The following is a 25,486-nucleotide window of genomic DNA, read 5'->3' on the forward strand; positions in this document are numbered from 1 at the left end:
TCTCTGACCTATCACCTATACCCCACCTCCGTCCACCTATTGCACTCTCCACTACCTTTCCCATAGCCCAACCCATCTTCCCATTTATCTCTCCACTCCCAAGGCTCCCAGCCTCATTCCTGATGAAGGGCTTTTGCCCGAAACGTCAAATTTCCTACTCCTCGGATGCTCCCTGACCTGCTGTGCTTTTCCAGCACTACTCTAATCTTAAGGACAACAAATGCTGGCCTTTCCAGAAATATCCATGTGGCGTGAAAAGATAAAGAAAAATGTTGAATAGTTGGCAGATAGAAATGTAGTTTCAATGAAGTATACCTTTGACGTTTCTAAACTCAAGTTTGTGTATCCCACATGCAAATGCAGTTTGCCAGTGCCACCTTTCATGGACAAAGGGTCAAGGAGGTTGTTAGCCATGGAACATTCAGGGACATAAGGGTAAACAAACTGTTGACCGGAACAAGCAATCAGCAAGCTCCAGTTGCCAGGACCCCACTCTGATTTACTTTTCAGGGACTTATCTAATTTTTTGGTGGAGGAAAAGATGATTTGGAAGTGATTATAAACAAGGCAAGTTGGCTGTTTAAAGATTTGCAAACATATGGAAATAAGATAGTCACTGCTCAATAATGAGGTTCTGAAGTCACTGGTTCAAGCTTGAGATGAAAATCCCAACTTTCATGCCATTACTCACACCAGTCCATGGTGTGGAGCTGTTGGTGTTGGACTGGGGTGCCTATGTGCTTCTCTTCACTTCTTCTGATGAAGGAGCAGCTTGTGATTTTAAATAAACCTGTTGGAATATAACCTGGTATCGTGTGACTTCTGACCTCACACCAGTCCATTAGGAGAGTTTTCTACGCTATGAAGTTGTTGTAAAAACTCATCATGTTCATCAAGATAAAACAAAGAATTGCAAATACTGGATATCTGAACCAAAAACAGTAAACTGTTGCTGATAAACTCAGGGCTGGCAGCATCTCTGGGAAGAAAACAGAGTTAACGTTTTGAGTTCAGTGACTCTTCATCAGAAGTCACTGGACTCAAACTGTTAACTCTGCTTTCTTCCCATAGATGCAGCCAGAACTTCTGAGTTTCACCAGCAATTTCTGTTTCTGTTTCAGGTTCATCAGTGTCTCTTGGGGAGAGAAATTATCTGATCCGGTCTTCATGCACCTCAAGTCCTAAAGCAGCATGCTTGACTCTTAACTGCTCTCTGGATTGATCTAGAAAGTCACTCAGTTTAGAAACAACAAATGCTGGCCTTTCCAGAAATACCAATGTGGTGTGAAAGGATAAAGAAGAATGAATGAATGTTGAATACTTGGAAGGTAAAAGTGTGGTTGTAAATTTTTTAAAAATACAATGAAGCGTAAATGGCAGGGGAGTCTTCAAGTGTCCAGAACAGTGATACAAAGGAGATTATTTAATAAATAAAGTACTATGGAGATGGCAGGACAGATAATGTGCTGTTGCTGTAGCTGGGAGCTGCTGAACACCAATTTAATCCAGAGTGAACTTTTCTGTGGCAAGTGTTTGCAGCTCAAATAAATTTGGATCCAAGCTGAGAACTGGAATCTGAGCTGCACACATGCAGCCACCTCAGGGAAGAGGTAAGTTACCCAGATACTTTGGTCCTGGAACTTGTCACACTCCTTGGATTAATTCAGACTTGGTCTGTGACCAATGACAGAACCATGTGACTGCAAGTGAGGCGGTTCAAGGGACTGATGACTTAGTTTTCAAGTAGATGCAGCCTTTGCAATTGTCTAATGTAATGTAGCTCTTGCAATCTGTGTGGATGAGAACAGGAACTGCAAGGTTGATGAGCAGACTGACCACTGCACCATCATACAGGGAGCTATTGAAATGTGGTGAGATAATAGCAGTGTTAGGGACGGCAAAGTTAGGAGAATTGATGTTCTTTTGTGTAATTATGAGCATGTGTCTTGAAGGCTGTGTTGCCTGCCCAGTGTCAGGGTCAATAACATCTGCTTCAGGGTAAAGAAGAACTTGGAGTGGGAGTTGCCAATATCTGTTTTGATTTCAGTAACATTGATAAGATGATTAAAGAGGTTCTGATGAAAGAATTTGAACAGTTAGGAGCTAATTTTAAATGCACAATCTCCAAAATAATAATGTCAAGATTACCACTGGGACAATGAACAAACTGACATAGGGAAAATAATTAACGAGTTAAATTTGTGGTATAAAGATTCATGTGGGAGGAATGAATTTCAGTTTATGGGTCACTGTCACCTGCATGAGGTAAAAGGAAGCTATTCTGGTGGGATGGGCTTCACTTGATCCATACTGGGGCAAGTGTCCTCGTGAATCAAATAACTAAACTTGTTGAGAGGGTATTAAACTAATTGGAGGGAGTAGGTGGAAAGGATATGACAACATTGCAGGGTAACTGTGTGGATAATGGTACTCAGTGTGGCACAGGAAAGGACAAATTATACAAAAGCATCTTTTATAAAAAGAAAGAAACAGGTTCAAAGGTGGAAGAAATTATGTGAGTAGGAAATAAATGCAACAACTATCACCAGAGAAAAGTTACTCAGGAAACTAACGAGACTAAAGGCTGATGACTCCCTAGGGTTGCATACTAAAGGAAACGTCTACCAAGATATGGTGGACCCACAGCTCGTAATGGTCCAAAAATAGTAAATTAGCATGGATAGGTAAAGTTAAAAAAAACAAAGTCATCTTGGTCCCAGATGACCATTGGGCGGTTTTATCATGAGAGAGTGATGACCAGTGGTGAATTTAACCTAAGGGCCCTCAGACCTCAGGCAAGTTGAGAAGGTGGACCTTCATTTAACCTAGCCAGTGCAAGTTTGAACACACATTATTGGTGTTACTCTGCATGGCAAACCAGCTGTCTAGACAACTGAGCTAACCAACCCTCACTGCATGGATAGAGGATTAGCTAGCTAATAGAAAACAGAAAGTTAGTAGAAGCAATTTTAGGATGACATCTTTAACTAGTGGAGTGCCACAGGGAACAGCGCTGGTGGTCCATAATTATTTCCAAGATATGTTAATGATTTGGACAAGGGAAGTGAATGCACAATCCTCAAGTTTGCGGATGTCACCAAAATAAATGGCAAGGCAAGTAGCGAGAATGACAGAGTGTACAGAGGGATATAGACAGGCTAAGTGGGTGAGCAAAAACTTGGCAGATGGAATATAATCCTACACAATATGAGGTTATCCACATTGGCAGGAAGAATAGAAAATCTGAATTTTACTTCAATCGCGAAAGACAGCATAGAGGGATTTGGTAACTTATCCTCATGCGTAACTTACAAAAAGCTGGCATACAAGTTTACTGGGTAGTAGGGAAATGAAATGTTGGACATTATTTCAAAGGAAATGGAATATAAAAATAAGGAAGTCTTGCTCAAACTATTGTTATGACATGGAGGCGAACCCATCTGTTAATTAAACCAAACACCCAGAAAAGCTCACCTCGCCTCATAATCTGTTAAAATATGAGTGACAGAGAACTCCTAAATTCCACTATGTAAAGAAAATAACATCAATTTATTTTCTAACTCTAAAACTGAACATTAAACAAAAACTATTCATGAATCTAAACCCCTCTTTCTCTTAACTGCTTATTATTTGACTCCAACTCTACAAAAATATGCTGTTCTAATAAGGCACTTATTAAAATTACATTAGTTTAATCTCAAAACCATACCATCTCTGTCGTCTTCTGTGTCTTCACTCTTCTGACTGCTGATGTCCTTGGGTTATGTTCTTTCTTTTTACTGCAAGCATGTTTCATATCAAAAGGTACCTTTGATAGAGAATGTTTTCTAATTTCTTTGAGAGCATGATGTTAGATGGGCAATTAGCTCTCCAGCAGTTTCTCTCTCTATAACATAGAACATAGAACATAGAAGAATACAGCGCAGTACAGGCCCTTTGGCCCTCGATGTTGCGCCGATCCAAGCCCACCTAACCTATACTAACCCACTATCCTCCATATACCTATCCAATGCCCGCTTAAATGCCCATAAAGAGGGAGAGTCCACCACTGCTACTGGCAGGGCATTCCATGAACTTACGACTCGCTGAGTGAAGAACCTACCCCTAACTTCAGTCCTATATCTACCCCCCCTTAATTTAAAGCTATGCCCCCTTGTAATACCCGACTCCATACGCGGGAAAAGGTTCACACTGTCAACCCTATCTAACCCCCTAATCATCTTGTACACCTCAATCAAGTCACCCCTAAACCTTCTTTTCTCTAATGAAAACAGCCCCAAGTGTCTCAGTCTTTCCTCATACGATCTTCCTTCCATACCAGGCAACATCCTGGTAAACCTCCTCTGCACCCGTTCCAGTGCCTCCACGTCCTTCCTATAGTATGGCGACCAAAACTGCACACAATATTCCAGATGCGGCCGCACCAGAGTCTTATACAACTGCATCATGACCTCAGGACTCCGGAACTCAATTCCTCTACCAATAAAAGCCAGTACACCATATGCCTTCCTCACCGCACTATAACAGTTGCTCTCTGACCAGTTTTCAAAATGTCTGTATTCTTATTTCTTCTAACACCGGATTGTCTCATTGGTTCGACGATGGCAGAACAATAAATTCAAACGCAATTGGGTTTTAGTATCCTGGGGCATAATTTAAATGATTGGCTAAATTCGAATCATTGTCAAAACAGCAACCGAATCTTAGGTATTCATTTCACAGCCAAATGTTATATACTTTCAACTTTCCAGTACACTCTGGGACTGCCATATAGTCGTATACACAAGTGCTTGTAATCTCTCAGTTCAGAACGGCATTCTCTTTCTCTTAATGGTACAGTACATGCCTTCAACTTCTTAACACTGTTTGAAGGACTAGTCAAACCACAACTAGAGTACTTATCTAAGGAAAGACGTAATGGCATTGAAGGCCATCCAGAGAAGGTTCACCTCGGTTGTTCCTAAATATACAGAGATTTTCTTATGAGGAGGGGATGAGTAGATTAGGCCTGTATTCGTTGGAGTTTGGAAGAATGAGAGGTGACCTTATTAATACATATAAAATCTTAAGAGCCTGACCAGATAGATGTGGAGAGGGTTCCCCTTGTGGGAGAGTCTAGGACCACAGAACAATATATCAGAGTAAGGCGTCACCCAGTGAAGACAGAGCTGAAGGGAAATTTCTTCTCTAGAAGATTAGAAGGTGGTGAATCTGTGAAATTGTTTACCACAGGGTGATGTCAAAGATCAGATTTTTAGTTAGTAAGAGAATCCAGGCATATGAGGGAAAGGCAGGAAATTGGAGTTGAGGACCATTAGATCAACCATGATCTTATTGAATGGCAGAGCAGACGATGATATGAATGACATTCTTTTACTCCAAGTCTTATGGTCTCATGATATGAACAATTACACAATAGAGATAATTAGAGTTTAACAGAAGTAAATTAACAGATTTATAAAAAGAACTTGTGTTCAATAATAAAGTTATGGAGATAATTTTCCTCTTCAATACGTTTTCTAGGATTATGTGTGTCGTGTCGCCCTTAATAAAATGAATGGAATATTTCCTGTGCTGAACCTACTAAGCTCTGAATATCCTGTCATTCAACAATTGGCGCTGCAAACCTTAATAACCACCTCCAATGATGCAGTGAGCAGAAAGACACTGTTTCAGAATGAAGGTCATGAAAGCCTTCTGCAGGTTCTTGATTCACCGGTAATGAAATCTATACAGTAAATTGTGTTTTCATTAATGTGTTCAGTGTTTGATCCAACTATTAACCACATGATTTATTAATGAGTAAAACTGAAAGAACTGTGGATGTTGTAAGTGAGGGGTAAAAAAGTAGTCTCAGTTCTTTCTTGTTCAAAGTGAGTCATTTAGTAGGTATTACCAAATTGAACAAAGTACAGTAATATTTGCAATATTCTGAGGAAAGGTCACTAGACCCAAAACATTGACTCTGCTTTCTCTTCAGAGATGCTGTCAGAGTTGCTGAGTTTCTCTAGTAATTTCTGTTTTTAATACAATATTAAATGCCATTTGAAATCCAAATACTTTATGTGGTATCAATATTAAGTATATATGTGTCCTATACACTTAATGATTATATGTCCTATGTATGTCTTACACAGAATTAACAATTACAAATGATTCAAAATTATTTTCCAAGAGGATTTCTTTCTCCCACTCACATAAAGCAATATGTTAATTTTGATTCACTTGCCACTGTTGAAAACAGTAGTGCTATTTTAACACCACATTTGAAAGTCATTTAGCAATGCTAGGTGTATTTTAAGTATGCTAGCTTAATTTTCTTTCTTTGAAAACAATGGAATCAAATCCTGAACTCTGTTGTATGTGTATAAATCAGTAATTGTACAGATAGTGTATATTAAGAGCAGTGAAAGATGATTTTAGAATATTTGTATCTTGTGCGATCAATACAGGGTATTTGCCCACACAAGGAGGAAAGAGCCCTGATGCATTAAATCACTGCAACCCATTTCTTGCTGTTGGGCGAAATATCGAGCAGATCAAACGGTCCCTCGCAGAAATTGCCAGTGTATTTCTTCAGCATGAATATTGCTGGGAAATTGTAATGTCTGTTATTGCTTATACATCATAGAGTCACCAAGTCATACAGCACGGAAACAGAATCTTCGGTCCAATCAATCCATGCCGAACATAGTCCCAGCTGTCTACTCATGGTCCATATCCTTCCAAACCTTTCCTGTTCATATACTTGTCCAAATGTCTTTTAAGCATTGTAATTGTGAGCATATCCACCATGAACCACCCTCTGTGCAAAAGAAAAATTGCCCCCATGCCTTTTTAAAATCTCTATCCTTTCATTTTAAAAAGATGCCTCCTTGTCTTGAAATCCCCCAACCTAGTGAAAAGACACCTACCATTAGTCCTATGTATGCCTCTCATGATTTTGTAAATGTCCATAAGGTCACCTCTCAACCCCCTATGCTCCAATGAAAAATATCCCAGCCTATCCAGCCTTTCTTTATAACTCAACCTTCTGAATAGTGTTAATAAACAGACAGAAATAAAATTACGGATCACCTGAAATCATTGAACATAATAATTATATTAGGCATTCAACACCATTTCTTCAGAAGTATTACTGGTTGCTGTATTATGGATTAATCCATATAATCTGTTTAAAAGAAAAAGTTCTTTAAAGTTTTTCAGCTTCAAATAAATTGAGCAAACCTCTAAAGTTTTTGTTATAATTGTCACCAATCTTACTGCTTTTTATTAGCTTTTAGTTTTAACAAAGTCAATTTGAATCAGCCAATGTAATCCTAAGGGAAACCATTTGATTTCTTCTATATATGGCTGGTCTTGCCTGACATTTCATCATGGTTGGTTGGTCTTCAAAACGAAATCATTAATAGTCCTCTATCCTTTCTGTTTTTCTGGTTAACTTGCATGACTGGTAAGCACATATGATTTCCGTCCACTATATAGAGTCCTACATCATAGAAACATGCCCATCAGCTCACCATGTCTGTGCCAACCAACAAACACCAAGCTATAATAATCCCACCTACTGCACTTTTCCCATAGTTTACCATGCTCTGGCATTTTAAGTGCTCATCTAGAGGTTTATTGAATGTTGCTAAAGTACCAGACTCTGTCGCCCTGTCAGGCAACACATTCCATATTTCTCCCACCATCTGGGCAAAAACATTTTTTCTCTGATTCCTTCTAAACCATTTATTCCTCAAATTCAGTTTATGCCTTCTTTTGTTAGACGTGTCTGCCATGGGGAAAACATTCTCATGATCTAACGTATCTATGCCTCACATTATATTGTAAACCCCAATCATACCTCAGCCTATCCCTGCTGCCCTTCTTGAACAAATGGAACACATTTGATATTCTCCAGTCATCTGGCACTTCACCTATGGCCAGCATAGCATTAACTATCTCTACTTGGTCTCAGCAATCTCTTTCCTTGCCTTTCATAGAAGGCTGGAATACATCTCATCAGGCTTGGCGAATTTATGCACGGTTATGCCTGTTAAAACATCCAATACTTCCTCGTTATTAATCTTAACATGCTCTAGAACTTCACCACTCCAAATGAAATCTCCAACTATAATGTCCTTTGAATCCTTTGAATACTGATGAGAAATATTCATTTACGATCTCACCCATGTCCTTTGACTCCACTCTCAGATTGCCCTTTTAGTCCTGAATAGCCCAACTCTTTAACAACCTCTCAGAAACAGAACCAGAAATGATATCACACACCACAACAAACCAAGACAAGCGTGACACAACCCCAACTGGAGGCTCACTGATGATGTTACCTGGTATGATGACAAAACGTCTGAAAACAAACCCACCAGCTCAGTGAGCAAACCAACAATCTGACTGTCTGTATTTCTGAAGGGCCTCCCCTGTTTTAATGCTATGCACCTAACATAGGAGCCTTTTATTCCTTTTTCAACCTCTCAATATCTCTTGATATCAAGGGTTTCCTGGACTAGCTGCACTTGCCCTTCACTGTTAGAAGAACCTACTGACCCTGAACTCTCACTGGACTATATTGAACACTCACCATCTATCAAATGGGTCGTGTCTGTTTCTAGTTTTATTATCTTCGCTTGTCAACACAGAAGAACACCCCTGTATAGCTTCCCCACAGTCAGATGTTAAAGGGACGGTTCCTATCTTTGTTTAGCTTTCATCGAGCAAGGGTTGTAAAACCAACAGATTAGTCACCTCTTAATCTCATCATCTGTTGTGTTTAGTGGAAAATTTATTTATCACCCAATTACCCTCCACCTTAATTGTGATCTAAAATTCTAAACTTTATTACTAAAATTAAATTTAAAATATTAAAATTATTAAAACAATTTAAACTTATTAAAATATATCTAAAACAATTAAAATTTATAACTAAAATATTAGAGAACCTATAAGAAGTCCATTAAGAGTCCATAAAAATACAAAGTAATTCCAATGTTAGAGAAGTTGCAAGACTTGTTGTCTCTTGGGCAAATGTCTTATAATATTTAATTGCTAAAGTCTCCATCAATTCATTATTCTCATTGTACCATTTGCCCCTTGCTCCTATCACAAAGCCATAAAAGGATACGATGGCACCTTTAGTTAGTTAAGTGTTGATACTTCTGTATCTTCTCCTCCCATGCTAGTTCCAAAGAGTCGTTTTCATTCTCAAACTGTATGGTGACACCCACTAATACCTCTGGATCATCCTTATGCAAGATTAGATCAGGAATCCATAGCTTTCCTTCCCTATCTTTTAAGCATGGTTCATAAAGATTGTCCGACTGTTTTTCTTTATAAATTGAGTTAACACTTCCACAGTTTTGTTGTGCCCCTTTATCCTCGTGTTCTTCATCGAGGGGCACCATCCTGAAATATGAGAAACCATTTGTATTGCTATATTACATTGCCTATAATTTTTATTGCTTAATGGCCTTCCCCTAAGATAGAGTTGACCTTGTGGGATATAAATTGGTTCTTAACAAAATTGTGTTTATGACCTTTGATGTCTTCGTATATAACAATGTTCTAGTCCAATTGTTAGGTGATCATTTTTGAAATAATGGACGCCAACCTCTTGACTGAGCAACGCCATCCACTTCTGCATCTCTAATTCCCTCCATTTATCATAGTTACTACTAATAGTCTCTTCACAATACACAGAATTGTGTAATCCCAGATCCGTCTGACTAAGTATTAATTCGAGGATTCCAGATGTCGCTAAGAATCGTCAATTTACTCAGTTCCATAAGTCTTTCCAATATTATGGATTCGTTAAATCGAATGAGGTCTGTAGTATCTCATCAGAGGATCTCCCAAATGCCTCATGTTTTCGCATTATTGCAATTGGAATTAAAATTGCTAACTTATTTAGTCCAAGTCTGCCATCGATATTACGAGCATATAAAATGCTATCCATAATCGACTGTAGCACGTATAAAATCTCCTGAATAAAACCTCTAATTATTGTGTCTAATCTGTCAAGGTAAGTTTATGAAGCTTCAGAAAGCATTAGGTAATAATATAATCTGGGGATAAAATATGTTTTAAACAGCTCTACTTTCTGTGCCGGGTTTAATGGAGATCTATTTAGATTCCCTGTCCAATTTTTTTTAATAAATATTTTTATTAAAAAAAAAGATTTGAGATTTTCTTTACAAAATAACAAAATTAATATAAAATAGTGTATCCACTTTACAATATAATAACAGCACCAATATAAAATTTAAAAACTGGTTACTAATCTACTCTACAAACTACCAAAACACAAAATAAAATTTAGGAAAAGAAGACTCTATATATTAAAAAAACACAGTATCATATATTCCTAACAATAACCAAAAAAAAATTAAATAAATAAATGCACATTCAAAATAAAGTTATATCAAGTCACAAAAAAAACCGTATTTATACGGGATTCTTCCTCCCAAGGGCCCCCGAACCAACCAACATCGTCCTCACGGTTAAGCAAAGGCCCTAAACAGTATGGCTGATAAATCTGCATCAGTGTAGTTCAAAAAGGACTGCCATGTTCTATACAATAATTCCGTTTTTGGTGCACCATATTCAGAAGGAATTCCAGGCGGATATATTCCATAACTATCCTATGCTAATTCAAAAGTCCTGGGGGACTTTCAGTTACCCAACTTACTAAAATATTTTTCCTCGCACAAAAGGAAAGGATAGTGAATAGTATCTTCCCGTATGCATCTAGAGAAGGGAAATTTGGATAACCCAAAAGAAGAGATACTGGGCCCAACCCAATCTCCGTTCCCAAAATCTTTGCCAAGGCGTTCGCTACGCTGTCCCAATATTTACGAATCTTATGGCATGTCCACAAACAATGAGTGAGAGTATCAACTTCTATTTTACTTTTAGGGTACATTGTGGATGCTCCTGCCTTGAACTTTGCAAGCCGATCTGGTGCCATATGAGCCCTGTGAAGTATCTTGAATTGAATAGCCTGAGTTCTATTACAGATAGAGGTCTTCCTGGCACTTTCCCAGATATCCTCCCACATCTCTAAGGAGATTTCCATCCCTAATTCTTGATTCCAAATTTTATATAACTATTCCATGTCCTTCAATACCTTATTACGTACCAAGTGGTAGAGAGTACTGACCGAAGGCGAATCCATTGGCCGAAGCGCTCTCCTTCCCATATCCGAATTATAAGGATTAGTCATCAATATGGTCTTATTTTGTTTGAAGTCTCGTACTTGAAAATATTGAAAAAGATCCTTCTTAGGCAACAGTTCGAAGGATATCACAATCTCTCCATCGATCAGATCTCCCAAACATGATATACCACTTGACTCCCAGGTTTTAAATCCAGCATCCTTCAGGCCTAGCTGAAATCCAAACATTCCCACTATAGGGGTATAAGGGGAGGTTTTTTTTGTAAACTAGGAGGAGAAAGTGAGGGCTGCAGACGCTGGAGATCAGAGCTGAAAATGTGTTGCTGGAAAAGCGCAGAAGGTCAGGCAGCATCCAAGGAACAGGAGAATCGACGTTTCGGGCATAAGCCCTTCTTCAGGAATGAGGAAAGTGTGTCCAGCAGGCTAAGATAAAAGGTAGGGAGGAGGGACTTGGGGGAGGGGCGTTGGAAATGCGATAGGTGGAGGGAGGTCAAGGTGAGGGTGATAGGCCGGAGTGGGTTGGGGGCGGAGAGGTCAGGAAGAAGATTGCAGGTTAGGAAGGCGGTGCTGAGTTCAAGGGATTTGACTGAGACAAGGTGGGGGGAGGGGAAATGAGGAAACTGGAGAAATCTGAGTTCATCCCTTGTGTTGGGGGTTCCCAGGCAGATGAGGCGCTCTTCCTTCAACCGTCGTGTTGCCATGGTCTGGCGATGGAGGAGTCCAAGGACCTGCATGTCCTTGGTGGAGTGGGAGGGGGAGTTAAAGTGTTGGGCTACGGGGTGGTTGGGTTGGGTTGGTTGGTCCGGGTGTCCCAGAGGTGTTCTCTGAAATGTTCCGCAAGTAGGCGGCCACATCGGGTGCAGCGGATGCAATAGATGATGTGTGTGGAGGTGCAGGTGAATTTGTGGCAGATATGGAAGTGTCCCTTGGGGCCTTGGAGGGAAGTAAGGGGGGAGGTGTGGGCACAAGTTTTGCATTTCTTGCGGTTGCAGGGGAAGGTGCTGGGAGTGGAGGTTGGGTTGGTGGGGGGTGTGGACCTGACGAGGGAGTCACGGAGGGAGTGGTCTTTTCGGAACGCTGATAGGGGAGGGGAGGGAAATATATCCCTGGTGGTGGGGTCTGTTTGGAGGTGGCGGAAATGACGGCGGATGATACGTTGTACGTGGAGGTTGGTGGGGTGGTAGGTGAGGACCAGTGGGGCTCTGTCCTGGTGGCGGTTGGAGGGGCGGGGCTCAAGGGCGGAGGAGCGGGAAGTGGAAGAGATGTGGTGGAGGGCATCGTCGACTACGTCTGGCGGGAAATTGCGGCCCTTGAAGAAGGAGGCCATCTGGGTTGTACGTTTTTGGAACTGGTCCTCCTGGGAGCAGATGCAGCGGAGAAGATGGAATTGGGAATATGGGATGGCGTTTTTACAGGGGGCAGGGTGGAAGGAGGTGTAGTCTTGGTAGCTGTGGGAGTCGGTCGGTTTATAGTAAATGTCCGTGTTGATTCGGTCACCCGAGATAGAAATGGAAAGGTCTAGGAAGGGGAGGGAGGAGTCTGAGACGGTCCAGGTGAATTTGAGGTCGGGGTGGAAGGTGTTGGTAAAGTGGATGAACTGTTCAACCTCCTCGTGGGAGCACGAGGCAGCGCCAATACAGTCATCGATGTAGCGGAGGAAAAGGTGGGGGGTGGTGCCAATGTAGCTGCGGAAGATGGACTGTTCCACATATCCTACGAAGAGGCAGGCATAGCTCGGGCTCATGTAGGTGCCCATGGCTACTCCTTTGGTTTGGAGGAAGTGGGAGGATTGGAAAGAGAAGTTGTTCAGGATGAGGACCAGTTCAGTGAGTCGAAGGAGGGTGTCATTAGAAGGGTACTGGTTAGTACGGCGGGAAAGGAAGAAGCGGAGGGCTTTAAGTCCTTCGTGATGGGGGATGGAGGTGTACAGGGACTGGATGTCCATGGTGAAGATAAGGCGTTGGGGACCAGGGAAGCGAAAATCATGGAGGGCGTGGGTGGTGTCCCGAACGTAGGTGGGCAGTTCTTGGACTAAGGGGGGGGGACAGGACCGTGTCAACATATGCAGAGATGAGTTCAGTGGGGCAGGAGCAGGCTGAGACAATGGGTCGGCCTGGGCAGTCAGGTTTGTGGATTTTGGGCATGAGGTAGAAACGGGCGGTGCGGGGTTGTGGGACTATGAGGTTGGAGGCGGTGGATGGGAGATCACCTGAGGTGATGAGGTTCTGGATGGTCTGGAAGATGATGGTTTGGTGGTGGGAGGTGCGGTCATGGTCAAGGGGGCAGTAGGAGGAGGTGTCCGCGAGCTGGCATTTAGCCTCAGCGGTGTAAAGGTCGGTGCACCTAACTACTACCGCGCCTCCCTTGTCTGCTGGTTTGATAGTGAGGTTGGGGTTGGAATGGAGGGAGTGGAGGGCTGCACGTTCCGAGGGTGAGAGGTTGGAGTGGGTGAGAGGGGTGGAGAAGTTGAGGCAGTTAATGTCGCGGCGGAAGTTGGCTATGAAGAGATCGAGGGCGGGTAAGAGGGCAGCACGGGGTGTCCAGGTGGATGGGGTGTGTTGGAGGCAGGAGAAGGGGTCGTCAGAGGGTGGTCGAGAATCTTGGTTGAAGAAGTAGGCGCGGAGGCGAAGGCAGCGGAAGAATTGTTCGATGTCACGCCGCATGTTGAACTCGATCCGAGAGCATAGGGGAATGAAGGTGAGGCCTCTGCTGAGGACTGATCTTTTTTGTAAACTACCCCAATTCTGTCTCATCATCCTCCAAGCTTTGATTGTATTTAATACAATAGGATTTTTACAATGATCCATAATAAATCTCATCTTATCCATAAATAGTAGATTGATGAGAGGACATTTTGCTTGGGAGGCCTCAATATCCAACCAAATTGATTGTGGGTTACAAGAGACCCAATCAGCTACATATGATAACAGAGAACTCAGTTGGTACCACATGAAATCCGGAAAATCCAGACCTCCCCTTACTTGTGGGAGCTACAACTTATCTAATTTAATAAGGGGCTGTCTATGACTCCAAATAAAGGAACTGAGCCAACCATAGAGGTAACACAGCGTCTGTCTTGGCAACATCAAGGGGAGCATTCTTATAGGGTATAATAAGTGAGGTAGAATACTCATCTTGACCAAAGCTATTCTTCCTAGCCAGGATATTGGGAGATCTTCCCAGCGTTGGAGGTCCTGCCTTATTTTCTCTAATAAGTGTGTAAAATTAGCTTTATATAGTTGACCAAATACCGGGGTAATAAAAATATCTAAATAAAGAAAGCCTCCCAGTGACCACCAAAAGGGGAAGCGGGATCCCTCCAGAAAATTGGATATGCTGGTAAGACCTCCTAGCAGCATGGCCTCTGATTTCATAGAATTAAATTTGTAACCTGAGAACATACCAAATAAGTTAACCACTTGAATTAAGCGGGGCACTGATGTCAATGAATCATTTAAGAAAAGAAGGACGTCGTCCGCATGGAGAGTGGTTTTATGCTTACCCGATCCTACCTCCGGGGCCATTATATTAGGGTCAGTTCGTATGGCTTCCGCCAGTGGCTCAATCACTAGTGTAAATAGTAGTGGTGAGAGAGGGCATCCTTGACGACAACTTCTGCCAATAATAAAACTATCTGATCTTACGCCGTTGGTAATCACCACTGCTTTGGGGTCACTATATAATACTGCAACCCATTTAGTAAAGACCTCTCAATACCAAACCGTTCCAAAGTATAAAAGAGATATGGCCATTCTACCCGATCAAATGCCTTGTCTGCATCTGGGGAGATGATTAATTCCGGTATCGCTCCCTGCTGGCAGACTTATACCATGTTTAACACTCTTCTAATGTTATTAGTTGATCTGCGATCCTTAATAAACTCCGTTTGATCCTCTTTTATAATGAATGGTAAAACCCTCTCTAATCTTAATGACAACATTTTTGATAGAATTGTAAAGTCCACATTCAAGAAGGGTATAGGTCAGTATGAAGTACAGTCATCTGGGGATTTTCTTTTCTTAAGAATGAGAGAGATATTTGCTTCTCTCAGGGAGGGCGGGAGGCTACCCTGACTGTGAATAATTACATATATCTATAAGTGGTCCAGCCAATTCATCTATAAATTCTTAATAGAACTCAGCCCGGAATCCATCTTCTCCGGGCACTTTACCGCTGTGGAGCTGCCTCACTGCCTCCTGGACTTTCTGGGTTGTCGGGGGGACGTTCAAAAGTGACACCTGCTCTGAGGTTAGGCCTGAGAGGGCCAGATTTAAAAAAAAAAGACTCCATCTTCCTCATTCTATCCTCACAGCCCTCCGACTTGGACAATTCGAAATAGAACTTTCTAAAGGTTGCATTAATCTTTTTAGGATCACAAGTCAAGGTACCAGCACCCTCTCTAATAGACGTAATGGATTAGGGAGCCTTTTTCTTTCTGGCAAGGTATGCTAGATACCTTCCCGGCTTATTGCCGTATTCCAATAATCTCTGCTTCGCAAATAGTATATCCGTCTTTGCTGTTTGAGTAAATGCCCTATTCAAAGTTGCCCTGAGGGCTGTAATCCGCTATAGTTTAGTAATGGAGGGCCTATCAGCATACGCTGTCTCAGCTGTCTTCAGGCGAGCCTTGAGCAGACCTGTTGTTCTCCCTTTTGTCTTTTTCAGGTCGCAGAATATGAGATAACCAAGCCATGCGCATATGCCTTAACAGTCTCCCACATCACCGATGAGTTACTGGCCTGAATTGATATCCCAGAAAGTTTTAAATTCCTGCGAGAAATATTCTATGAACTTACTATCCTTCAATAGGAAAGATTCCATACACCAGTGTCGGGAGCCCATCTCGTCGTCATTAGTCTTAACCTCCATATACACTGCTACATGTTCAGAAATAGTTATATTAACTATTTTACAAACAATGTTGAATTCAGAAAGGCTGAGGGGACAAAAACATATCAATTCTGGTATGGCACTTGTGTGGATTAGAAAAAAAAGTAAAATCTCTACCCTCAGGGTGAAGACACCTCCACACATCTACCTGCCCCAACTCCCTATTCAGATCAGCCAACAGCCTAGATCTCAGAGATATGCCTGCGGAGCTCCTAGGCATCCTGTCCACCTCGGAGTTGATAATACAATTAAAATCTCCCCCTATAATTGTGTGATGCACCCCAAGAGCCATCAACTTGGAGAACACATCTGTTACAAATGTAAAAGAATGTGCCGGGAGGCAATAAACATTAAAAATCCCATATTCCTCTCCATACATTAGGGCTTGAAGTAATATATACCGTCTGGACTCATCTCTTATCTGGCTTAGCATTTGGAAGGGAAGATTCTTCCGGGTAAGAATGGCCACTCCCCTACTTTTTGAGCTAAAATCCTCCCTGCTGCAGCTTCGAATGCTCCTTATCAAGTAGACATGTCTCTTGTAGAAGGATTACATCAACCCTTTCTTTTTTAAGACTTGATAATATCTTTTTCCTTTTAATTGGCGAGTGGCTCCCCTTGACATTCCAGGTGCACCATTTAAACGAATGACTAGCCATGATCGTTCAAGAAAGTCCGAGACCCCCCCAGGAGGAAGAACCCCACTCAAAAGGCATTGAGTAAAGACCATAAACAATTCACATATAAAAACAACCTTTAAAGCAACTAAATCAAAACAGCTAAGAACTATTCCTAAAAAAAACATAAGTCATAATTAAAAGGAGACTTTCCCCCTTGTCCACAGGAGGCACTCCTACCTTCCAGTAATCCCACCATAACACCTCTCAGCTGGAGCCATGCCCTCGGCCCAAACATTACAAAGTAAGGTAAACAGATATCTTATAATACAAGAATTAAAAGTGGGCAACCAACCCACCCCCTCCATATTATTACCCAGGCACTTTTAACAAAACAGCAACATAAAATAGAATATATAAAATTACAATACCCGCAAATATTAAGGGACAAAAAACAACTCAGAAACATCCCCCAACAATCGGATAAACCGAGCGAGTTATAGATGAGTCAAAAGAAAGAACCCCCACCCGGAGGAAGGATGGAAAAGAGAAAGAGGGAAAGGGGAGAAGAAAAAACAGAAGGAGGCCAAAATCAAGTCATTATCCATATAGTTCAAGTCCATCAGTCTATTTGAGAGCATCCAAAAATCCTTTTACTTTTTCTGACAATCCAAAGTTATACACAGATCCTCCATGACTGAAGCATAGCATTGCTGGGTTTTGCATGGAATATTGAATATTTAAATCCCTCAGACACTTCTTTACCTCGTCAAACGTCTTCCTCTTGCAAGTTACAACCAGAGAGAGAGAAATCCTGGAACAGCATTATTTTGGAACCCTTGCATACCATGACTTGGGGTCCTTTCCCAAAACTCTGGAGGCCTCCAGCAGCATTTGTTTTTCCTGCAGTGCTGAAGTCGAACTATGACCGGGTGGGGGCGCTGGTCCAACCCGACCCTGCGCACAGCAATCCGGTGGGCTTGCTCAGCCCGCACCGGGCCCAGCTCAGACTCCAGCTTCAACAGCTGTGGGAGCCATTGCTCCAAAACATCAACAAGCTGGCTTTCCTCCTCCCGTTACGGAAGGCCCAGCAACCGAATATTTTTCCAACGACCTCAATTTTCAAGGTCATTGATATGTTCTTCTAAGGCCCAGACTCGGCGCTCCAGAGCCCAGACCTGTCCCACAGAGGATTCAGCAGCGGTCTCGGAGGCCGTGGCCTGTTGCTCTGCCCCTCCAACATGCTGTCTCTCGGTCATGCTTCTGCAGCATGACAGAGATTGACTCCCACCTGCAGCTTAACCATCTCCGAGTTGAGTCTCGCCTTTGCTGGTAAGTCCCCCGAGGTGGCCGTGGCCGTCTCGGTTGCTGCCGGGGCGGGACGTCTCTCCCTGTTGCGAACTCCATGATCCTTTACCGTTGGTCATTTCAAAATGTATCAAACTGCTAAAGTTTGATGCAGAATGACCAAAGCTGCTGGGACAAAACTATTTTTAACAGTTTAGAAAGTGAGGGGAGGGTAGGTACCCCACTTTGCCTGGGTCCTGGGCAGAGCTCAGCAGAATCAGAATTAATGTGTCGCCACCATCTTGAATCCACACCCCCGTCCAATTTTTTTAATACATCTCCCCAATTGGCAGTGCCAATACCAATCCATTGATCTATTTTTGCTGAAAGATACTTTTCTATATTCCCAGGCTCTATATACTGTATTATATTATAATTGAGTCCAATTCCTCCTATCATTATAAATAAACATTTTGTTTTTATAAATACAATGAAACTCTTTTGTTTTCTTAATATTTACATTCAATCCTGTACTCTCGCAAACCTTCTGCACTATTTTCAGGTTAACCACCATTCCTTCATAGGTATGACTTACTAGCGCAATGTCATCCACAAAAGCCAATGACACACAATGATAGTTGTCACTGTCGGGATCTAAAAAGACCCTCTTATTACTGTCTTCCCTGCTTTATGCCTTTTAAAATATCAATTTTATTAGTTTTACATTTAAAACCTTCTACTGTAGTGCTGTTATCAAGATGTGTGTTATTAGTTTCACAAATTCTGTCGGTAGTGATAATCTATTAAGAGCTTTTAATATGTGTTTATGTCCTACCGAATCAAAGGCTTTGGCTAAATCAATAAATACAATTGCCAATTCTTGTTTTCTCTTTATCGATCAACTTATGATGTTACTTAAAATTTTGATATTCTGATCACAACCAGAGACTCCTGTAAGAAATCCTTTCTGCTGTTTATTTAGTTTGATTAATTCACTTAATCTTTTGGCCATGATCTTGGTAAAGATCCTGAGTAGGATAGGCCCTATCATTATTGGTCTCCAATTATCAATTTATCTCAATTCCCCTTTATCATTAGTTTAGGAATAAGTACTGTGCAACTGACTTTCGTTTACTTGGGAACATTACCGGTTTTCAACCATATTGAAAATATTCTAGGAAGTATTTAATTATCCATATATTGTATATAGCTATTATGTCTTTAACCTCCATGCCGTCCGGCCCAGCAGCAGTTTTTGAGTCTATTGCCCTCAGGGCCTGATCAACTTCCTCTACTGTCATTGGCTGGACTAAGGAGTTATTTAAATGGGTGTCCCTTTATATTTTGCGAAATTTTTAATATTTGATTTATCATTCGGTGTTGATAATTTGTTTCAGAAGAACTCCTCAAGTTCCTCCTTTTTTAGTGGACAAATACTATTTATGGGGGCTCCCATCAATTCCCTCACTAAATACTGTCTTCTGTGTTTGAAAAATGTTTGTACTTCCTTGAATTTAACTTTCTTTATTGCAAATTTCTACCTCGCATTATTACTTTGAGAGCTATCCCCTTTCCGGGTTTGATTCCTTCTCTCTCTAATTATCGTATTCCTCTTTTTTCCATCGTCCTTTTTCTTTAATAGCTTTTTTGTAATTTTATCCATTATTCTATTATTTTCTCTTGCTATATTACGTTTATTTTTAATTATGTTATGCTCAATTAAATTTAATAAATTGTTTATAGATTTTTTTGCTTTTATTGCTTCCTTCATTTTTATTCTCGCAAGATAGACCTAGCTTTTCTAATTTATTTTGCATCTCTTCCACATTCTCTGCCCTTACTGTTTCTTCTCTTTCTCCTTCTTCATCTTTATTATCCTTCCCAAACTCAATTTCTTCCTCATCTTCCTTATCTTCTCTATTCCTATTACTATTATTTTGCTTCACTAAGATTCTTCTTTTATCTGAAATTTATTTGGGTGTTAGTTTTTTGTTGTTCTGCTATCTTTTTTTTATATACCTACTGTCGGAATATTGTTTTTCCAACTCTTGCAACATTGCTACTTCAGTACTAGACCAGACTCCCTGTTTACATTTATTCTTATTTTGGTTATTTTGACTATCTTTATTCTTACTGACACTTTGAGTTCTTTTAGAATTCCTAAGAGCAGCATGCTTGTGTCTTTCATGTTGCACTAGTCCTGTGGCAGTAAGTAAATATGAGAGGGCACTTTTCACATTGGAAGACCTCATCTATTAAGATTTCTTTCTTCCCTTACAATTAGAATAATGGCATGCCCCCGCATGGTAGCTTCTTTCCCAATTGCATTTGCTACATCTAACCCGTACTGATTTTATGCCCCCTACATCTATTTATATGTTTCCTGAATTGTCCAGTTGTGTTATATAGGACAAGATTCACATTTTAAATTATTAATTGGATATTTTATGATCAAATTTAGTTTATCCTTGTTGGATGCAGTTGGAATTACAACCATTGGTTTAGTTGGAATATTCAATTCCTCGCTTCTATGCTCTTTAGTTGAATTAAACTTAAAAAGCTCTTTAAAATTTGAATTGTAAAATGTATTGGTTGTTAAAAGACCCAGTCTAGGAGGGGCTGACTCCTTTGACTAAATTGTTTCTCCACTCTGATTCTGAATATTTGAAATGTTTTCCCCATGATTACTATCCTAAGGTAGAAGACCTGAAGGGTCACCAGCCATCTCATATTTCTTCTGTGGCCGTATTAGCCGACCTGGAATGAGTAATACTCCAGCAATGGCTTGACTAAGATTAAAACCGCTCAATGCCAGTTAAAAGCAAAACTCGGACAAAATCCATTGCACAGTGGCTCAGTGGTTAGCACTGCTACCTCACAGCGCCAGGGACCCGGGTTCAATTCCAGCCATGTGTAACTGTCTGTGTGGATTTTGCACATTCTCCCCGTGTCTGCGTGGGTTTCCTCCAGGTGCTCCAGTTTCTTCCTACAATCCAAAAGATGGGCAGGTTAGGTGAATTTGCCATACTAAATTGCCCATTGTGTCAGGTGCATTAGTTGGAGTAAATATAGTGTAGAGTACAGGAATGGGCCTGGGTGGGTTTCGATTAGATTAGTTACAGTGTGGAAACAGGCCCTTTGGCCCAACAAGTCCACACTGACCCACCGAAGCGCAAACCACCCAGACCCATTCTCCTACATTTACCCCTTCACCTAACACTACGGGCAATTTAGCATGGCCAATTCACCCAACCTGCACATTTTTGGACTGTGGGAGGAAACCCACGCAGACACGGTGCGAATGTGCAAACTCCACACAGTCAGTCGCCTGAGGTGGGAATTGAACCCAGGTCTCTGGCGCTGTGAGGCAGTAGTGCTAACCACTGTGCCACTATGCCGATCCTCTTTGGAGGGTCGGTGTGGACTTGCTGGGCTAAAGGGCCTGTCTCCACACTGCAGGGAATCTAATCTAAAAGTAAAAACAGCAATAAGACAGTTAATGTTTGCCAAATTCTGTCAAATAATTTTGAAATTGTCCTTCCCCCTATTTAGACACAACTTTTGCACTATCTTTATCCCTTTTCATAATAACTTTGAAACTTATTTAGTTATTGTCACTATCCCAAATTCCTTGACATTTCAACCACTTGACCAGTTTCATTCTCTCAGATTAAGTCTAGCACCACCCCATTTCTAGGAAGACTATCCACTATATGCAGGAGGCACAAAAAGCTTGCACGTTTTAATCATCTCCCAGAGCTATTGCCAGGGCCTCTGGATTACTGGCCCATGGCAATGTGACAATGTCCCAGTCTCCCCTGCTGACTCTATAGCTCCCCACTCTGTCCCCACCCCTGTGATCTAGCTCTCTGCTGTGATCTGGAACTCTCCCACACCCCGACTCCAGAGTTCCCAACTCTCCTCCCAAACACCTGGGACTCCACTCCCCAACTCTTCTTTTGTGACCCCTTGTGCCCAAATTCCCCTCCCCTTGACTCCAGTGCTCCCTTTGCCATCCTCCATGGCTTACCTTACCAACCCTGGTGACCCCAGATTTGCCCCTAGGCCTTTTGCCCAGTTCCTGTTTTGCTTTCTCCAGTCCACTTTTTCTTCCATTTATCACATCCACTTCATACACCGCTGCCAGCCGGGCTGACACAGAAATTCTCAGTGGGGAGCTCCTAAACACACTCTGCCATTTGATTAGAAAGTAACCAGCAAGCAGCTCATGCCATGCTGTAGTTCTTTGCTCAAATTCCCTGACCTTCAGGAGATATCAGTAGGAACACTGTATTTCCAGCCTTATTGCTTTGGTTAGCTTGCTATTTTGTTTATTTTTAATGAGAAAATAAGCTTGCCAGGATTGAAGATAATAAACTCAATGGGAACAGTGTTTCAATGTGGCTAACAAGAGAAGTTAAATTAGCTTGAGCTTACAAGAAGAGGCTTATAATGTTGCCAGAATTATACTAACACTGGAGTCTCGAAGAATTTTAGAATTCTGCGAATGGTAACCGATAAAGAGAAAATAGAATACAAAAGTAAATTAGTAACAGACAAAAAGGAATTCTGGGAACTTCTAAAACTATGTAAAAAGGAAGAAATTAGCAACAGGAAAATGGGTCCTTTAGAGATAGAGGAAATATTATAATTGGAATGTGGAGAAAATAGAGACATTAAACAAATATTTTTTATTAGTTTTTATGATTGTAAACACAAAAATGTAAAAAAACTTCAGAAAACCAAAATTCAGTGAGATCATCAAAGAAACAAGTATTGGTAGTGTATTGGACAGCGAAGAAGGTTACCTCAGAGTACAACAGGACCTTGATCAGATGGGCCAATGAGCCGAGGAGTGGCAGATGGAGTTTAATTTAGGTAAATGTGAGGTGCTACATTTTGATAAGGCAAATCTAGGCAGGACTTATACACTTTGTGGGAAGGTCCTGGGGACTGTTGCTAAATAAAGAGACCTTGGAGTGCAGGTTCATAGTTCCTTGAAAGTAGAGTTGCAGGTAGATAGGATAGTGAAGATGGTGTTTAGTATAGTTGCCTTTACTGATCAGTGCATTGTGCAAAATTGTTGGGAGGTGATGTTGCAGCTGTACAGGATATTAGTTAGGCCACGTTTGGAATAATGCTTGTAATTCTTGGCTCTCTGCTATAAGAAGGATGTTGTGAAACTTGAAAGGTTTCAGAAAAGATTTTCAAGGGTGTTGCCAGGGTTGGAGGGTTTCAGCTATAAGGAGAGGCTGAATAGACTAGGGTTATTTTTCCTGGAGCATCACATGCTGAGGAGTGCCATTATAGAGATTTATAAAATCATAAGGAGCATGGATAGGATGAATAGAAAAGGACTTTTCTCTGGGGTGGGGGAATCCAAAACTAGAGGGCATAGGTTTAACGTGAGAGGGGAAAGATTTAAAAGAGACCTAAGGGACAATTTTTTCATGCAGAGGGTGGTGCAAGTATGGTATGAGCTGCTAGAGGCAGTGGTAGAGGCTGGTACAATTACAACATTTGAAAGACATCTGGATGGGTATATGAGTAGGGTTTAGAGGGATATGGGCCAAATGTTGGCAAATGGAACTATATTAATTTAAGATATCTGGTCAGCATGGACAAGTTGGACCAAAGGATCTGTTTCCATATTGTACATCTCTATGACTCTATGACAGTGTGAATTACGATTTGAAAATAGATAGTATAGATGAACTTAGAGGGTCAAAAATTCCCTCGATCTGTTCGATTACACATGAGAAGTTTAAAAGAGACGGCTACAAAACAATGGGTGGGTTGGTTTTGATCTTCTAGAATTGCCTGGAGTTTAGTATTTTTGTAATTCGATCAGGGTTAGGGTTAACCCTTATCTGCAGCCTAACCCTCATGGGACAACCACGGAGTGTTGTGTACAGTTTTGATCTCTTTACCTGAAGAAGAATATATTGCAATAAAGAGTTTGCAATAATGGTTCAGAAAACTTATTCTTTGAATCAAGGGATTGTCTTATCTGGAATATCAAATATTCTACACCTAAATTCACAGCACAGGTATTTGAGTGATTACCTTATTGGAACCTAAAGTCTTGAGATGATAGATGCTTGCATTCTATTTTTTCTGGCTTGAAATCTAGGAATCGTAGCCTTAGAATAAAGGGTTTTTAGGAGAAATTTAGGAGATGAGAAATTTCTTTACTCATACTGTGAATTCTTGATCTTTACTTTCATAGGTTGGAATTCCTTGCCACAGAGAGTTGTAGAGGAAGAGACCTTATGTATATTCAAGGCTAAGGTTAATAGATTCTTAATCAATAGGGGAAGCAAGTGTTCGTAGAATCCCTACCTTGTGGAAGCAAGCCATTTGGCCTATCGTGTCCACACTGACCCTCTGAACAGCATGCTACCTAAACCCATCTCCTACTCTATCCCAGTAATCCTGCATTTCTCATCCCTAACCCACCTAACCTACACATCCCTTGACACAATAGGCAATTTAGCATGGAAAATTCACCTAATCTGCACATGTTTGGACTGTGGGAGGAAATCGGAGCACCTGGAGGAAACCCACGCAGACAGAGGATGAATGTGCAAACTCCACATAGATAGTTGCCCGTAAGTGGAATCAAACCCAGGTTTCTGGCGCTGTGAGTCAGTAGTGTTAACCACTGAGTCACGACGCCACATATTGTAGGGAAATGGCAGGAAAGTGGACATAAAGAATGTTGGATCTGCCATGGTCCTATTGAATGATGGAGCAGGGTCAAGAAGCCAAATAGCCTACTCCTGTGCCTATTTTGTATGGTTGTGGATGCTTATTTGGAGTTTATTCAAGGCATAGATTGCTAGACTTTAGTAAATAAGAGCATTTGGGAGAAATGGCAATAAGTTGGAAAGATAGAAGTCAAGTACAAGATCAGCTATTACTTTATTGAATGGCAGAACAAGTTTCAAGAGCTGAATGGCCATTCTTGCCCCTCTTTTTCCAGTTCTTCTGTTCTTATATTCTTAACCACTCCCTTGAAATGGGGATTGCTGTTGTTCCTTTTGTCCGAGGAGGCACTTGATTACATGTGGTATAGTCTGGATAGGTCTACAGTTCTGAAGAAGAGTCACTGGATCCAAAACATTAACTCTGTTTTCTAACCATAGATGCTACCAGACCTGGTGAGCTTTTCCATCAATTTCAGTTTTTGTTTTTGTTTATGTTTTTCAGCATCCACAATTCTTTTGTTTTTTTATGTAGGTATACATTTCTTGAATTTCAGTAGCTCCATTTCATAACCAGTAATTGCCATGTGAACATTTTGATTCTATCCCGCCATGACATCATTGCTTTGATGGAATTTTTGCATTAAAATCCATTTTGGAAGGCTAACTCCTGAAATTTCACAGATATTGCCTTTTTAACCAAAGGTGGCCCTTTGCACCCCGATGGAAATGCACCTGCCTAGCTTTGCATTTAACCTAAGCTCTCCTATATAAATTATTGCACTAATTAGTTCACTGACTACTTTCTGCAC

At 41.1% G+C, this 25,486-nt stretch overlaps 1 protein-coding gene across 2 annotated transcripts in view; it reads left to right on the plus strand.

The window, feature by feature from the left end:
* armc3 (armadillo repeat containing 3) overlaps positions 1 to 25,486 on the plus strand; it is a 172,832-nt gene that overhangs the window by 45,990 nt on the left and 101,356 nt on the right. For both annotated transcript variants that reach the window (XM_043690441.2, XM_043690446.2), the window contains exon 8: positions 5,524 to 5,718. In XM_043690441.2, the coding sequence (XP_043546376.1) occupies positions 5,524 to 5,718 (195 nt within the window). The remainder of the gene's footprint in view (positions 1 to 5,523; positions 5,719 to 25,486) is intronic.

The sequence above is a fragment of the Chiloscyllium plagiosum genome, unplaced genomic scaffold (assembly GCF_037043375.1).
Source record: "Chiloscyllium plagiosum isolate Xiang-an unplaced genomic scaffold, Cpla_swu_hap1 HiC_scaffold_5, whole genome shotgun sequence".
NCBI classification, from domain to species: Eukaryota; Metazoa; Chordata; class Chondrichthyes; order Orectolobiformes; family Hemiscylliidae; genus Chiloscyllium; species Chiloscyllium plagiosum.